Below are 16,518 nucleotides of genomic sequence, written 5' to 3' on the forward strand. Positions count from 1 at the left end.
GGAAATTTGGGAGTGCGGTCTAGTCTGAAAGAGGCGATATAAGTCTCTCTGTCTGAAAAACAATACTATAGACTAAGCTTAATGAGCATAGTCCAGAGGCTATTTAATGATTTCTCCCAAATAAGCACGGTGGGGGTTGCTGAGATAATTGCACTGGGCTTAGCTGCAGACTAAGGCACAGGGAACAAACAGTGACAAAAAAATGTCAATTCCTAGGGTAGGCAGCCCTCAAATTAAAATGGTAAGCCTTGAGAAATGCATGCAATTAAATCCAACAGCTATAATAAATAAAAACAAACAAGCCAAACAAAGAGGGAAAGGATACAGTATAAACCAAGACTGAGTACGGGGTGAAAAGATGGTGCCGCAGCTGAGATGAATTACTTGTTTGTGCTATTCTGAATCATTTATGGCTTAGTAATGACAGATCAGGAGAGGCATCAGCATGCATATATTCTGGAAAAGAGGTTTTTATTGCAGCATTAACCTTGAAGAAGCCATGAGCAGCGTTTCTTTGTCCGAGCCAAACGGAAGTATCCTCGGGTATGTCCATGTAGGGAGGTTCCACCACCCGCTCATAGATCCTGAAAAAACATGATCATAAATTGGTCAACGGCTAAAATCACAAAAAAGTCAGTTATGCTACCTGTTTGGCTCATGTGATGAAAAGATGCCCCCCCCACCCACACTGCAGGTCCTGCCCTTTTAAATCCTTCTGTTAACTCTTTCCCTATGCAGGGTATAGATAGCCACATGCTTTCTTGGATGCACATGGCGTTGCCGTCTGTTCTCTTATCGTGCCAAGAAGGATCATCACACGCAAACAGCGACTCCCATGTCATAGTGAGCAGCAGAGGCATGTAAAAACGCCGGTTTCCTCAAGGTGAGTTCAACCTGCGCCGGACCCATGAGACATATGGCCGATGTCGATACGTGCGTGCCAGAGTCAGCAAGTGAACACGGTCCATACACAACGCAGCACGTCATGGCCTAAAAACACAAACCGTAGTTTAAAGCGCCGTATTGTTACCTAACAGGTTTTGGTTTCACTATTGTCTTTCAGTGAGTTTCTGCTTTTGGAGAGATATTACACATTGTATTATTCCATGCAAAGACACGGACAAAAAAAAACCCTGAAAGATGATCCAGAATAGATTTGATCACTTAAAGTAATTTAAAGTCCTATTTAAATTAAAGCACCACATGCTAATTCAGTATGAGAAATCTCTTTTTTCCCCAAATTTAAAATTGGTATCTCTCTAAGCCTGGAGTCATTGCAATAATTTTTACATGATTTAACATAACAGTATCTATTGCCGTATGAGTTGGAGGCTTACAAATGCAACTCATTGCAGAAACTCAGAAAACAGATTTTATGTGAATTAATTATATTATGGCAGATCAGGTCATTCAGATAATGAAGGTCCTTGCGCGGTATGTTGCATGAGATTAGTACATGCAAAGTTTGAAGCTGATACACAAGCGACATTTAAATCTGTATTTTTCCTTTTGAAAGCGAAGACCCTCAATCCAGGATCTTACCTGTTACAGTCCACATGTAGTATGACGTGAGATGCGCTGACGGCGACAGAGACCTTGTGCCACTGGTTGTCAGCCAGGCTGTAAGGGAACACCTCCGTGTGATCCTGCTGCCCTTTGGTGCGATAATGAAGGCGTACTTCACTCCGTTGGCCGCTGCTCTCGAGCTCCAGGAACCTGCAACACAAAAGTTCCAGCAACTTAAGTAAAAACCATGGTAAGTTCTGTGACACCTTCCTGCGTCTTACAGTGTTACAAAGTCATGTTGCTTAAAAAAATTGTATTTGTCACACAAAGAAATGCAAAACTGTCTGAACTCCTCTATTAAGAATTTGATCACATTAAAAGCTAAACATAGGGGCGCTGTATTGCTGTCTAATGCAACATCAGCAGCACACAGCAATGTCCCACATGCAGCGATTCGACTCTTTACGTTAGAGCATTAGTATTCCAGGAGAATCCTCTTCTCCACACCACCGAGATTCACCCAGCACAGTGACACTAATGGAAAGAGCTGCCGATACACACTCATCACCTCAGCGTTTTAAAGACAGACTTATTTGAACAAGAGTCATTTTCAAGAAACATTATTCAAAAGAAAAATAGACAGTGTAGCAATGGAATTGATTTATCTGCAAACCACATCTAATAGATTTACTCTCCCCTAGCCATGCATGCACATTCATCTTGACTCCATAAACACACTAGCTAACACTTTGGATGCTGAATTATTTCTGCCATGTTTTGAATGAAACCATGCAGTGCTGCTTTGTTGCATATGAATGGCTGGGAAGGCTAATCATCAGTGGGAGAAAGTCATTAACATCCCTGTGAGCTCTCTTCTCAGGACCGACTTTAATGTACAGACTGTTCAATCAACGCATTATGTGGAATTTAGATTGCTGTTCTGATCATCCAACGGCTCAGCTACCACAAAGTAATGGAAAACATTAGCATGCTAACTGCAGATAGTGTCTCATCAGTTTTCGATTCACAATTACAGACTCGACGCTTGCATCGTTGATGGACTGTGAATAATACTCTGGCATACAGGGTGATTTTCTTTGTTTATTTGACTAGTGTGTAAAACATCTAAATGCTTATCAAATACAAATATCCAGTCTGCTCATATGACAGAACAGAGAGTTACTAAATTTAGAGCACAACTGGAATCATTGGGCAGGGAGATTTATTCTGACAGGCTTCACTGTACTAAATGAGCTATACTTTAGTTTCCCAGTGATACACATGCATCACTGAACTTTCTTAAAATGTATTTTATTTAGTGTATTCCATTCATGTATCTGCAAATATATCCAAAATGAGCTAATGCTTCGCTTTACCTGTGTACGACAAAAGCCGTTTTACACAAGTGATGAAACAAGAAGTGATCTTACCTGTGTTCAGAATGATGGATGGAGAGGATCACCCCAGAGTTCAGGTGATCCTGTTTGAGGGTCACCAACACAGTAAACTCATTCTTGCCTCTTAGCTTCTGGACCATTTGCTCTGAGACCTCCACGGGAGCTTTTACTTCCCTGGAGGACCCTGGATTAAAGACAGGGATTAGAAGAAATTATTAATACCATCAATAAGTACGTCCTCAGAAAGACTGTCTAGTTATCTGACCAAAACATCACCACTGGGAAAATAAACTCCAGAACTAACAATGTGTCTTTAGCTAGAGCTGGATCAGGAGTCCCTGAGTCTTTCCTGGGGTTTCCCATAAGTTTTTCTTTTTCACTCACTGCGTTTCACTCTTTGTGCTTACTTACTTACTTACTTTGCATTTAATCATTAATTATTATTAATTACTGGCTTTCTTCCATACTTTGTTTCCTGTTATGTCTTCCTCTTCCCTTCTCTCCCAAACCAGTCACCACAGATGGAAGAAACATGAGGAATCTTCTCATTAAAAAGGGAGTTGCTTGCTTGTAATGGGGTAATCTGATCTTCGTCTTTAAATTACAATGCCTTGAGGTGACCGCTGTTGTGCTTTGGTGCTATATCCTCCTAAGACCCGAACTCTTCCATGGCATGCATTTTTTATTTCCCTTTGATATTTTGGCATATTGGGGCCCAAGAACGTCAAAACAAAGAATTACCAGATTTTTTTTTTTACCTTATTTTTGTTTTTAAGAAAAATAAGAGCCACATATCAGGATATTCGTTTAAAATTTTGATAGAACAGTAGCAGTATAATGTCCTCGTAAGTGGCCCTTGATATCAGGCCCTTGTAAAGCAAAATTGAGTATTTTGGTCTAAATAACCCAAAATGTGATGTCCACATATGTGGATGCCAGGTCCTAGGAGGATATAAATAAAAATTAAATGAGTTATCTATTCTTTTTCAGCTCCTTTAACGATGTATGAAAATCAGAAGTTCTGGTTGAAGCAGTGAATCGACACATTTCCTTTTCCTTTTGTTGTTAACTCTATTGCCACTATTGATATATAATATTAACAATTTATTAAGAATAACAAATTAGTTGATGTGAAAGTTATGAGTAAAATGTGCTCCAGTGAATCTGCTGTATTGTGGAAAACTAGAAAACATTCTGCTGGGATTTTATAAATATTTCATGTAGTGACATAAGACAAGCCTGATAAATTTAAATTCATGAAATAAAAATCAGCACTAAACATTCAGAGCATACTTACTGGAACAAATTTCAGTTTATTTCTTAAACTGAGAGCAAAATGCTAAAGAAATACAAAAAAGTACCAAGCTTAAAAGCTTTATTAAGCTGCAAGTCAAATACTTTTTTTCCCAAATAAAACTTTTGACATTTACTGCATTCATTTGGAAAACGGCTTGAGGACTGTTTTTGGTCTAAGAATTTTTCATATATATAGTTTATTGTAAACTCATGACTTCCTAATAAAGGCCAGCTGCTGTAAATCTCACCTCAAGCAAAACTTCTGAAGTTGTCCGCCTGCAAAAAATAATAGGCAATAACCCTTTGCTGCCAAATACTGTACCAGCTGGACAGTGATGACCACCTCTGTCTAATATGCTGTTTGTCCTTTGTATTGTAGGATAATTAACCCACATAAACACAAAGAGACCTGAGAATGCTCTGTGGTATCTGATACAAACATTTTTTTAGCTCCAGCATCTTCAAAGAGCTGTGAATTACATCAAAGTTGATCCCGCACATCCTGTGCTTTGTCAGAAACACTCATCTCATCAAGTCTTCAAAATGGGACTTCAGAAAACCGCGGGTAATGTCACAGTAGCTACATCCATTTTTTAAATTGTCTTCGACAGCTATTCACTGCTTCTAGTCAAAGGCGCGCCACAAGCCCTGTCATTTTGGAGTTGCTCTAACCTAGTCATCTACCATAATGATTTGGCCCTTGTTGTTCTGGCCTTTACACCCACCAACAACACTAAGGCTGTATCAGTGGATGACGATAAACAACAGTCAGAGTGCGTGACAACAGTTTGCCAATCAAGGTGTTCTTTTTTTTCTTTTTGACTTGTTTTCCTGTGTGAACACACAAGTTCACGCTCCCACATTTGCTCTCTTTCAAATTACCGTTGTGAACCACTCTTATCTCAAAATAAGCGAAAACAGAAGAGGAACATTTCTATTTCTAAAATTGGAGCTTAATGTAGCCATGAGTTTGCAGAGATGCTAGTTTATCTCATGTCTTTAACCTTATTTATGTCACCAGGTGTTGTGTGAGTTTCTGGTAAAAGACCCTGCTGTGTGTGAGGTGAGCACAGCCAGAGCAGGAAGAGATAGGTGAGCCACCTTTATGCATCAAACAGACTGATCAAGTTAGCAGAGCTATGATAAAAAGAACTATAATCCTAAAGCAAACTTTTAAGTGTAAATCATTTATGGCTGTGTGTGAACGTCTCTCTCCAGCTGGTTCTTTCTCTTTATGCTGGAAATGGGGCATAACCTCTTCTCTGTCTTTGTCTCTCTGACCAGCAGCTACAGTGCAGCTGTATGTCTGGAACACATACTATGCACAATGTACAGCAGATACCTCAATCTTAATGGCTGCATGGCAGCTATGGTATTGGTTATTGGCATAAGATAATTAGACTATGGAGAAAACTGCTCAGCCCTAATGTTTACTATAACTTAACTGCTGCTAATATATCTTAGAAAATAACAAGTGCTCTTGCTAAAAAATATCAACATTATTCATCATCTGTCATCATTTGCCAAAGGGGATAATGATTTCTCTCACCGGTGCAGGCTAACTTAAAAATCAGGTCAAGTTACTTACTCCTAGGTGTAGTATTGGAATAGCCGTATTAAGCTGAGGACTAGAGGAAAAATAAGTAATGCGGGTGCTGGTGTGGATGGGAGGGTATTTTCTGTGTGTAGTTAGCTGGTAAACTGCTGTTCCACCAGCGTGCCCCCTTTCCCTCCCCACCAAGTCTACACAGACGTCTATGTTACTTTAATGGAAGCATCAATAAAAGATGACGTTTCTCAGAAGCAATCACATCAAAGAGCTCACTTCCAGCTACGGGATGCATGCACGATGCCCTGGCACACTTAAGCGCTCCAGGAAGCTAGCATGGTGGCTTTTCCTCAGTGTATTAGCATTACTTCCAGCTGGTGGGAGTAGCCAATTAACACAATGCAATGTGAGATTCAAGCAACGCTGTGATGAAGACTCAATACGCATACTCATCACTTAAATAAGACACAATGACAGCATGCTTTAAAAAAAAAGGCCTGTTTCGATTCAGTTTTGGTACTTGCAGTGTACACTTATAGTGCAAGCATTAGCTTTTTTTTTTTCTTCTGATGCAGGCTTTTAAGCCCATTAGGTGCATATTTTGAGTCATTTCTCTTTAAACAAAAGCGTACACTAGATTTGTCTCTGACCAAAGGAAATGCACAGGGCAGGGATTCATGCATTTTGCATGACCAGTGGAGTATCATCCCAGTGACATTGGCTGGGGTGGGACAGATGGCCCAATGACTGCAACAGGGGTTCTGCTGAGCAATAATCTGCTGCTATCAACAGATCCTACTTAGTAACCAATTCCAAATGGCACTGCTGACAATAATCTCAGAATGAGTTTTTTTGGTTTGTTTTCATCAAATTATTAAATGGTAATTTAATCTGTAGTCAGATTTAATTGCTTTTATTAAGAAAATCTCCTTTACACTTTTACAGTCATATATTTATTGTCATGGTCTCCGTGCCTGCCGGCCGGCCCCACAAGGCTACATGTGTTGTTTGGTTTTCTCTCTCTCTCTCTCCCTCTCTGCCTGGGCTGAGCTCACTGTGGGCTCCGCCCTTGGACCACACACCTGACAACAATCAGCTGTCATCACCTAGGAGCACTATTTGAGGCTGGAACACAGATCCTCTCGTCGCTGGATGATTGTACTACAGACGTTAGTGATTCTCCCAGTTCCTGTGAACCTGTGCTTTGTGATTCGTGAGTGACTTCCCTTTCTTCTGCTACAGAGACTTTCCTCCCCGGACCTGTGACCTCCCTGCCGTGTGAACGTGTGTGAGTTTGGGCAAGAAGACGTGAGCGAGTGTGAGAGAGCTTCCCCGTGATTCCCTGGAGTTTGGATTTCCCTTCACTGTATATATCGTCCACTAGTGCTGTAAATAAACTGTTTTCGGAGACGTCTAACCGCTCTGCGCTTGAGTTCCTGCTACCAGATTGTGACATAGTCTTTGATATTATGCACCGGTCAATCTACTGCCATGCCATGAGTTGAACAGAAAGTAAAAATGACATCTCAATCATGAGCAAAATAAGCACAGCAGGAGCATTTGTCAGGGCGGGGCCCAGGGTTGATGAGGCAGGGGGGATGGTAAGGATCAAGGAACCTCTACTACTTATCTGCTCCACAACTTGGCAGCTATGAGCCATTGGCTATATCTGGACAACTCTCGTCATCACCCATCTTATTACTTTAAGAGAAGGGGCATCTTTATATGGGTCTTTAAGGGCTTGTCGAGTAGAGGCTACATTGGCATGAAGCGGAAAAATCTGTCTACACTGAATGAATTCAATCCGGCAAAGATTAAGTTAGCATATGTATTAGGAGCATCTCTGCATTCCTTTAAACATATACGTGAAAAACGAGTAGATGAGTTTGTGCTGCGATGAGTAGGACAACTTTCCCGTGTGCCAAATCAATAAGGCCCTGCTGAGGGGGGCCTTTGGTCAATTATATATTGGCAAGCGCCTGGATGGGACAGCCACCTGCTCCTAATGACCACTCTGATGTGAGTTACCGACACAAAATAGCTTGAAAATGATGACACGGTGCATAAAATTCTAATCAGCGTATTTTCGGTGCAATAACACATCTCACGTCATCTGTTGTCGATGTTTACAGGCTATAAGGAGCAGCTGATAGTGAAGAAGCTGCTTTTGAGACACACAGAGTTTTATCAGCTGACTAAAGATCTCCAAAAGCCTCAGGCTCAATAGCATCCCTCGGAAGCGCAGCTTAGGGCTACAGCCTAATCTTATCTCCTGGGTACATTCTGCTTTATTAGTTATACTCACGCCACGATTTCCATCCCTCAGCTTCACGTCTAATCTTTAACTGTCTAACGGTCTTATTTTGTCTGACCCATGGTACACAAGCCGAGCACTCCCATTCACCCATCCACCCCCACCCACACCCACGCACTCTATTCTCATAGAAAAATATTGGCAGAACCGCACCAATCATCAGCTAACGCATTTAGCATTTCGAACAGGTGCCCCCACAGCACAGCGTGAGAGGCCAGATACGCCCAGCTTTGCCACAATCCTTTTCTCACACACTGCTTTCATGTCGACCTGCGCTCACAGAATGGGAGTTTTTCTAGTGAACAGACGCCGAGTTTCTGTCTTCCCACCACGCAAAAGGCATTGGTTAGCGATTTATAAATTTCTCGGAGTGAAATTGCTACTAAAAGCAGCATCGCTGATATTAAGTATGAAGATTACAGCCTCGTTTTTATGTGAATAATGAAGAGTTTCGTTCTCCGGTCTCTAGTGGATTGCCAGAACAAAATAACACCTCCTACATCTTTTGCAACAACTCTTCAACAACAGTTTCCAAATAAGCGATGTTCCTATCAGTTAAGAGGGACTGAGCCATGAGCTGCAGAGAATGCATAAAGCCAAGAGGGGTCTAAATAACACACCGATGCAATCAGAGGAGGGAAGACCCAACGCTGCCATAAACCATGTAAACTTGTCATATTACACAATGTTTTGTGTTTGAAAAAAAAATGACAGCACACTTTTACACAAGACATTTAATCTGCTGGCCTGAGTGTAGAGGGATGTGCGTGGGAGGGACAGGCAAGAGAATATCTCTCTTGGAGGATTAGAATAATGATAAACTCTCTGCCAGAAGCAAACTCAAAACCCTTCATTACTATCAATGCACACGCACAATCGCCTGTGAACGCATGCACGTAGACGAACAGGTGTGGACAGCAACACATACGCAGACACTGTAATGCCAACATTTTGCCTAGCCTGCGCAACTCTAAACAAACACTGCGTCAGTACAGAGAGAGAAACGGATGCAGAGGTGTTCGGTAAGGTACCTCTTACATACACTAGACCAGTGGTTCTTAACCTTGTTGGAGGTACCGAACCCCACCAGTTTCATATGCGCATTCACTAAATCCCTCTTTAGTGAAAAATAAAATATGATTTTTTTCAAATTCAAGACATAGATATGTTTTTTATTGGTGCACAAAATGAGCCATGCATGTCATGGTGGAGGCTCTGCCGAACCCCTGAGACCGACTCACCGAACCCCTAGGGTTCGATCGAACCCAGGTTAAGAACCACTGCACTAGACACATATACAAAGACCAGCCCCCTAAAGGTCGTTACAGCTCCTAGATATTCCGCCACACTCAGGCAATCTGCATTCGGCGGACCATCTCCCCCCTGCTGTGTCTCCACTCTCCTGGAACAAATACTAAACTGAGCCAAGGGCACCTCCAGGAGTGCCTTGGCCAGCAATTTTTTCCCAATTCTCAGATCGCCTCCTCGGTGACCGCCTGTCTGACATTCACACATACACAGAGCTAATGACAGCCTTCCAGCCACCCAACTGTATAACAACCCTGGGGGGATAGAAATATCTCCCCCTCCATGGTCACTGGAGCTCCTGTGTGGAACAGAGGATCAGGTTTGCCTCAGAAGGCAGCAAGCAAAAATGACTGACCACAGGGAGTTGTGGATAATGTCAGTCATCAGGAAAGATTGGACAACTTTTCTTTGAAATACAGCACAAGATACAACGACTGCTGTATATCAAAGGAAATGGGATTATTTTATATGAATATAAAATGCAGGTGGAATGGATAAAGCAAGCTCTGACCTCAGGTAAATTTTGCTTTTAGCTTCAGCTTCGCCGACAATTCTGTTTGGTTCATTTTTAAGCAGAACAAAATGTTATGGTGTTAAAGATTGCAAAGAATAAAGTTCACATCTAACATTTATGTTAACATCTAATGTCTAACATTAGCCCCTGAGTCTTAAAAATGTTTTTATTCTGAAACCTGCTAAAGAAAATTGTCCACACTGCACAATTTTTCAAAAATGTTTAGGGGAAAATTGGCTTCAGGCAGAATAAAGCAGACCTTTGTTACCTTACACTTTCAAGAAAAATTACTCTTGGTCCTGGAAAATTCTTGAAAGAATGAGTTTCTTGAGTTTCTGTACATATTATAGTCTTCTTGTTAGGTTTGTATTCCTCCTAACTGAATACAATCATGCCTGTATTCATATTTTAAGGCTGGGATTACACTATATTACCTTAGAGTCCATTTGGCAGTTGCATGCACAGTTTGCACCCTTAAAGTATAGTATCTGCACTGACAATGGTACCAGATCACAACAAATTAGAGGCTACATCTCCTCAGAGCTTCACGCACGCCCGCTGAAGATAAAATACACACCACTTGGACACTTACAGCACGTATGCAATATGCAATAAACCTGTGTTACTAGTTGCTGTAATCCAGCCCATATTGCCACAAAGCAATGCCTTCTGCATGCTGTTAGAATATGAGTGATGAGGATAAAATCACTAATCTTTGTTCCACACAGAAACTCAGAACTTCAGCTTAATGTGAGGCTACGGTGGTGTGAGACAGTCAGCTAGGGATTTTCCACACTCAATCTCTTTTAGTACCAAATTATCACTTTCTTTTCCCTCCACGTTGGCTCATCAAGGAAACACTCTGTGAATCCACAAAGAAGGAATTTCATAATAAGGACTCTTTGACTTCAGGAAAACCCAACTGACTTGTCTGAGGCTGTAAGAGCTTCACGTTAGCTTCAGATTCACTTCGGGGAGCATTTTCACACGGAGCATGGAGGAATGTGGATTCTGTTCCTCTATTACTTTGGATATAGATTTTTTTTGTAGTCCATACGATCAACAAATTAACATATAACTGATTTTAATTTACACACGTGTCAGTGATGCGTTTAGCAAAAAAGAAAGTGAACCTTTTTAACTATTCAGCATCAGAGTGTGAAAAAAGGCTGAGGGACTTTACCCAAGGTTTCTCAGAGCTTAATGATTATGGTTTTGTTTGGATTCATATTTCCTGTTATTAACTAGACGGTTTTATTGAAGGTAAAATGGTTTTAAGCATCTAGCTGAACTCTGCGTATTTGTATTGCTATGAGAGTAAAAAGCTTCAATCTCAGTGAAAGTGAATGCAGCTGTCATGGACAGTGTAACAAAGGAAATCTGAGTGATGTCAGTCATTTTATTATTTTAGAAAAGATTTGTAGAATATTCATTTTAACTGAAAGCTTCTGCAAGCACTGAGAGTTTAACAATACACCAATAATAGTGGTTTTTTTAATGGATCTTTCTCCATATTAAGGTCTAAAAACCTCAAATTTCATTCTGTTTTGTAGATTTTGTATGCCAAATTAGTTGTGTTGATTCTTAGTTATTTTAAGGACTCCTGCAGAGCTAGATTGGTATGTTAGTTTTACCCCATTAGCACATTTTTCTATTTAATTATTTATGGATTCTTTTGGCACATTTTCCTACATTAAATAACATTTTTCCTTTTAATTGAATCTATTTGCATCGTAAAACTTCAATAAAAGAAGAGAAGCAGCAGACGTAGCACTTGCAGTGAGAAAAAAGAAGCGCGCAGAAGTTCAGCATGATGTGTTACGCTAACCACTTTTCCCAGTGTTAATTGCATTATTATTTCCTGAAGCCACTTTCCCATTTCGCTTTATTGTCCTTCCTTTAAGTGTGAGGTTTGCAGAACAGCACCCGGTGAACCTGCTCAAAACAATTCAGCAGAGTGCAGCTTTCCTGTACGCAAGCTTTCTCCAGAGCTCTGCCGCTGAAGGACTGAATTGCCCTCTGAACCTCTACATCTTTCTATAGCACAGTACTCCACTGCATCATAGTTACTAACAGCTGGTAAGTGTAGCCTCTGCACTGGAAACACATCTGTGACGTACACAGAAATGCCGGACAACAAACCGACATTTCCTCCCTGCTTCATACAGATGTACAAAAAAAGTGCGCGCACTAACAAGGCATTACAAACGAGCCTCTTCCATCCTGTTACACTTTAGTGTCACAGGAGCCAGGGGCGTCGTCACCACAACATACAAAGAAACACCTCTCTGGCAGTGTTTAAACAGCCTGAGCAGAAACATGCTTCTGAGACAGGCAGGATTCATATAAACACAGACCAACACAATTACAAGGGAGCCTTGTGCTGCAGCTGAAACAATGCTTCTAGCAACTGTGTTGTTTGCACTTTGAATGAGTTCGGTCCATACACTTGTAGCCATAGAGGGAGAGAGCGTGGGTGTATGTGTGTTGGGGGAAGGGAGTGCTTCTGGGTGTGGTCCCCCCTCCCTGCTCGTGTATACCAATAGATATACGGATGTCTAGATATTAAAAACTGTGGGGGAAGTGCTAATGATGTGATGGTTTTGTGGCGAGCCTGAGTATCACCTTGGCATGAGGGGAGCGTAGCCTGGGGCAGGGAGGGGGCCTTTTTTTCTGCCTTTATTATGCCCGTCCCTGAGGTCCACCTCTCCTAATGTCATGCAATGTAGCTCTGACAGCTACCTTCAAAAGCATCAGCAGGGGTTCGCTGAACAGAAATCCCCCCACTGCTCATTCCTTTCCTATTTCCTTTTTTTCAAAACAAACACATTCAGCAGACAGAGATGCATAGAAACAGCATACAGCAAACTAACAGCACACAACACAACAGCCGCTTATCTGCACGTGGACATACACATATTTCTATACTGTGAATTACACTCTTCCACTTCTCTCTTAGCTCTCAGCAGCTACACCCCCTCCCTCCCGCTTCCATCCAGCACCCAGAGATAACAGCCTTCCCTTTGGGCAGGCAGGCAAGCAGCGGAGGGGACAGCCATGGATATGTTCTGCCTGCTATCTAATGAGCGTCGGAATGTCACTGTGGGCCTGTCTGCTGGTCCCAGCTAGCCAAGCCTCCATACATGTGGAATCAGCACAGTCTATCAAACAGCTGGCAGACAGCTCTGCTCTGCATTTCTATCTCTCCCTCTCTCTCTTTCTCCTTCCCATCCCAGCTTCTTTCTCTCGAGCTCCCGCACTCATTTTCTCTTTTACAGAACGTGCCTCCTCCTTTCTGTTCCTGATTGCAAACAAGCAGATGCCCAGGTCCGTTCTGCCGTTGCAGCTCTGCCCGCCTCCCCCTCACCCAGCATCATCAACTTAACATAGACATCCCAAATGAAGGATGGAGGCAAGCTACCATAAATAACACACTGCTGTCTCCGCCTGGATAACTGTATGTACTTAGCAAAAGGTATCGTAGGAAAATAAGAAAGGGGTACCAGTCACAGAATAGTTGTTCTTTTTCTCCTTTTATTTTGTGGAAAGAAAGAAACCTACAGGCACTAACTGTCTTTGTTTCTCTCTCTCTAACTCTCCCTTTGCTACCCGCCTGTGTAGAGCACTTCTGAGTGTTGTCTACACAGAGGACATCAAATGGCCTGCCTTCACAAAGATACTGGAGTTGCTGCTCCATGCAGAAGTGCCGCTGTCTCAGCGGTTGTGCAGGGAGATTAGAAGATATCAGCGAGGAGGGGGGGGTCGACAAATGATTGTGGTGTTTCTCTGTCCCAAAACAATGCCGTCACTTTGGTACATTACGTGATCCGTGATGAGAACCTTCTTGTGGAGATGTGTTACATCGCCATATCTTTTGTTTTGCCACTGATCTGGGAGCAAAAAGCAATTTCCTCTTTTGCTACTTTTGCCTGGGTTATGATAGACATCTCCATCCCTGTGATGGAGCTGTTAACAGTTTCATTTGGATTGTAATGAGCGTCTGACATCAAGTAACAAAGATTTAACACTGACAGAAATTAAAAAAAAAAAAAAAAAAAAGTGAAAAAGCATTAAAAAAAAGTCAAGCACGACCTCATCTTTGACAACTCTGACAACTACTGTATACTAAATGGCACGAAAGTCTACACGCACTGCCTTGCAGCTGACAACATGATCACTCTGCGGCCCATTCACATTTTTAGCCACGCAAACTGTTCAAACTCACACACTCCAGAAGATCACCAAATGGGTGAATTCTTGCAGGGGGCCCATTCACTCTCCAGACTCACTTCATATATCAGCTGTGACTGTGGGATTTTTGTCTCGGCCTAATCTGATTAAGCTCAGTCATTCTATGATTCTTTGTATGATCCTCCCATCTCTCCCCCTCCGCCTGCCCTCAACACAATACTTTTTCATGAAAACCGAACATGCCTATTGTTCAGGCAGGTGGTAGTCTGAGGCCCCCCCAGCTAAATCCAAATAGAGAGGAAAAACTGATAATGCACTGTATGTTGCAGTTTACAGTCTGTTACACAGGAACAGACAAACACAAGAATCATATAAAGGAATCTGGTGCACAGCAGATCATCATCATTATTCGATCATCATTATTCGATGATCTAACATCAGACATCTCAGCTAAGGATCTGTGGATTACTGGGCTGCATCATGTTGGCCTTTCTAGTTGTGTAAACAAAACATACAAAGGAAATAAACAAAATGAAATGAGTAGTTATTATAAGAAAACATGTTCTTTGCATGGACATCATCTCATCTCCTTTACATTTTAACTTCAGACAGAGACAGAGTGAATGTGTGTTATGGTACCTTGGAAGTGGAAAGCTCTAGACTCGCTGTGGAAGCCCTGGACCTGAGTAACTCCATCAAAGCCTTCTCCAAGCGTTAGTTCATCAAATACGCTGATGCGCAGGGCAGGGTCAACCCCAAAACCTATAACTAATTTACAAACAGAAAACATTTTATTTTATTTTATTTAAACCACTGTTTTTAAAAAAGAGTCTTCTGATGCTAGAAAAAAATATCATGTTTGTTTCAGGGGGAGACGTGTCAGGTCAGGTTAAGATTAAGAGCTGATTATTTCTGAGAAGGTTTGGTCACAAGTTAAGCAAAACAGCACATCATTTAATGAAGCTGATCTCATGTTAAAAAGCAAAATGTTGCGACATAACGGTTCATTTAAAAATCAGTGACAGCCTTTTGTCCTACCTGAGGAGACGAAAAATACACCGGAAATCAGAAACAGCTGTAATAATCTCATGGTGAATGTATAAAAAAAACAAAAGCAAAATTAGTCCATGTTTTGTCCACTTCCGAGAGACAGCGTTCTTCAATCACATGCGAATGATGTATCACCCTCGCACGGGAGGCTGTTACCAATCCCAAATGCTGAGTGGAGGCATCATCACAACTTTAGATGCCCGGCGATGCGAAATTTTAAAAAAAGGGGGGAGAGAGAAGCAAATCCGAAAGAGGGGGAGGAAGAAAAAACACAGCAATGATGCTGAAATTATTCCATGTAACACAGGGTCTGCTCCATCCGCATCATCCGCGACACAGGTGGCTGACAGAGGACGGACAAAGCGAGCTGCTCTGCCTCGGCAGCTCAACAGACGCTCCTACAGCAGTGCGAACGAGCTGTGTGCGCTGAAGGAGTGCAGACAGAGAGAGGAAGGGAGAGGAGAAACCTGTCAAGGAGCGAGAGACAGGGGGAAAAGAGGGGCAATAAAGCCCCCTGGTGGCCTGAGATGGGAAAAGCTTTTATATCCATTACATGCATCTCGATTGCAACCACGCCTCATCCTGGCCCATGTCTACTGTAATCTCTCTAAAAAAAATGGGGAAAAAAAGGAATTTTTGTCAGTGCCTTAGCGTACATGAAATTCAGGGTTAGGGTTAGGGTCAATGTTTAAATGTTTGAGAAAGCAAGAAGTAACGACGATCAAGACAAAAATCTAATTATTCAGTTTTATTCTATATAAAGCAAAATAAATAAATAAATAAATAAAAACAGGCTTTGTGTGCGCGTGTGTTATTATATTATTATTATTACGGGATAATCCTGGGTTTTTGGCTCATCTTATTAAAACACTGGGTAGCAACCTTGATCTTTGACTCAAATTTCAAATTTGACAGTCAGATGAATTCTGTGGTCTGGAAGCAGTTTCTTCCATCTCCGGACTAAAAACTCCTTGACTTTGTTATGTTAAAACTGGACTACTTAGAGCACTGCATGCTGTAGTTAGTCCATCATCTCTCGCCCACTTACAATTAGTCCAAAAAGCTGCAGCCAGATTATAGAGTGGGACAACGAGAAAGAGAGAGAGTGATCACATTACTCCAGTGTTGGCAGCCTTACATGGCTCATTGTGTATTACAGAATCCACCATGCAGTGGCACTGTTTGTGTTTAAAGCCTTAAGGTGTCTTGCACCTGCATATGTGGCAGATAAGCTCCATATGATACTGACGTACAATTTACTTACTTAATTATTATTTGGATTTGTCCATTTGGAAGCCTGGTGTGACGTGCTTGGATACTCATGTTAAATGTAATCAAAGTTTCAAATGAAGACATCAGCATATCAACAAATAATTCAGGTGAGTCAAAAGAT

The 16,518-nt window shown here is 41.7% G+C and overlaps 1 protein-coding gene across 1 annotated transcript in view; it reads right to left on the reverse strand.

Moving 5' to 3' along the window:
- nell2a (neural EGFL like 2a) overlaps positions 1-15,337 on the reverse strand; it is an 83,129-nt gene extending 67,792 nt beyond the window's left edge. Inside the window, exons 1-5 of the mRNA XM_006782520.3 lie at positions 15,114-15,337; positions 14,715-14,843; positions 2,937-3,087; positions 1,543-1,716; positions 488-584 (exon numbers count right to left, since the gene is read on the reverse strand). Of these exons, the coding sequence (XP_006782583.1) occupies positions 488-584; positions 1,543-1,716; positions 2,937-3,087; positions 14,715-14,843; positions 15,114-15,165 (603 nt within the window). The 5' untranslated portion in view covers positions 15,166-15,337. The remainder of the gene's footprint in view (positions 1-487; positions 585-1,542; positions 1,717-2,936; positions 3,088-14,714; positions 14,844-15,113) is intronic.
- Between the last annotated feature and the right edge of the window lie 1,181 nt (positions 15,338-16,518).

The sequence above is a fragment of the Neolamprologus brichardi genome, chromosome 7 (assembly GCF_056152115.1).
Source record: "Neolamprologus brichardi isolate AB-2024 chromosome 7, ASM5615211v1, whole genome shotgun sequence".
NCBI lineage: Eukaryota > Metazoa > Chordata > Actinopteri > Cichliformes > Cichlidae > Neolamprologus > Neolamprologus brichardi.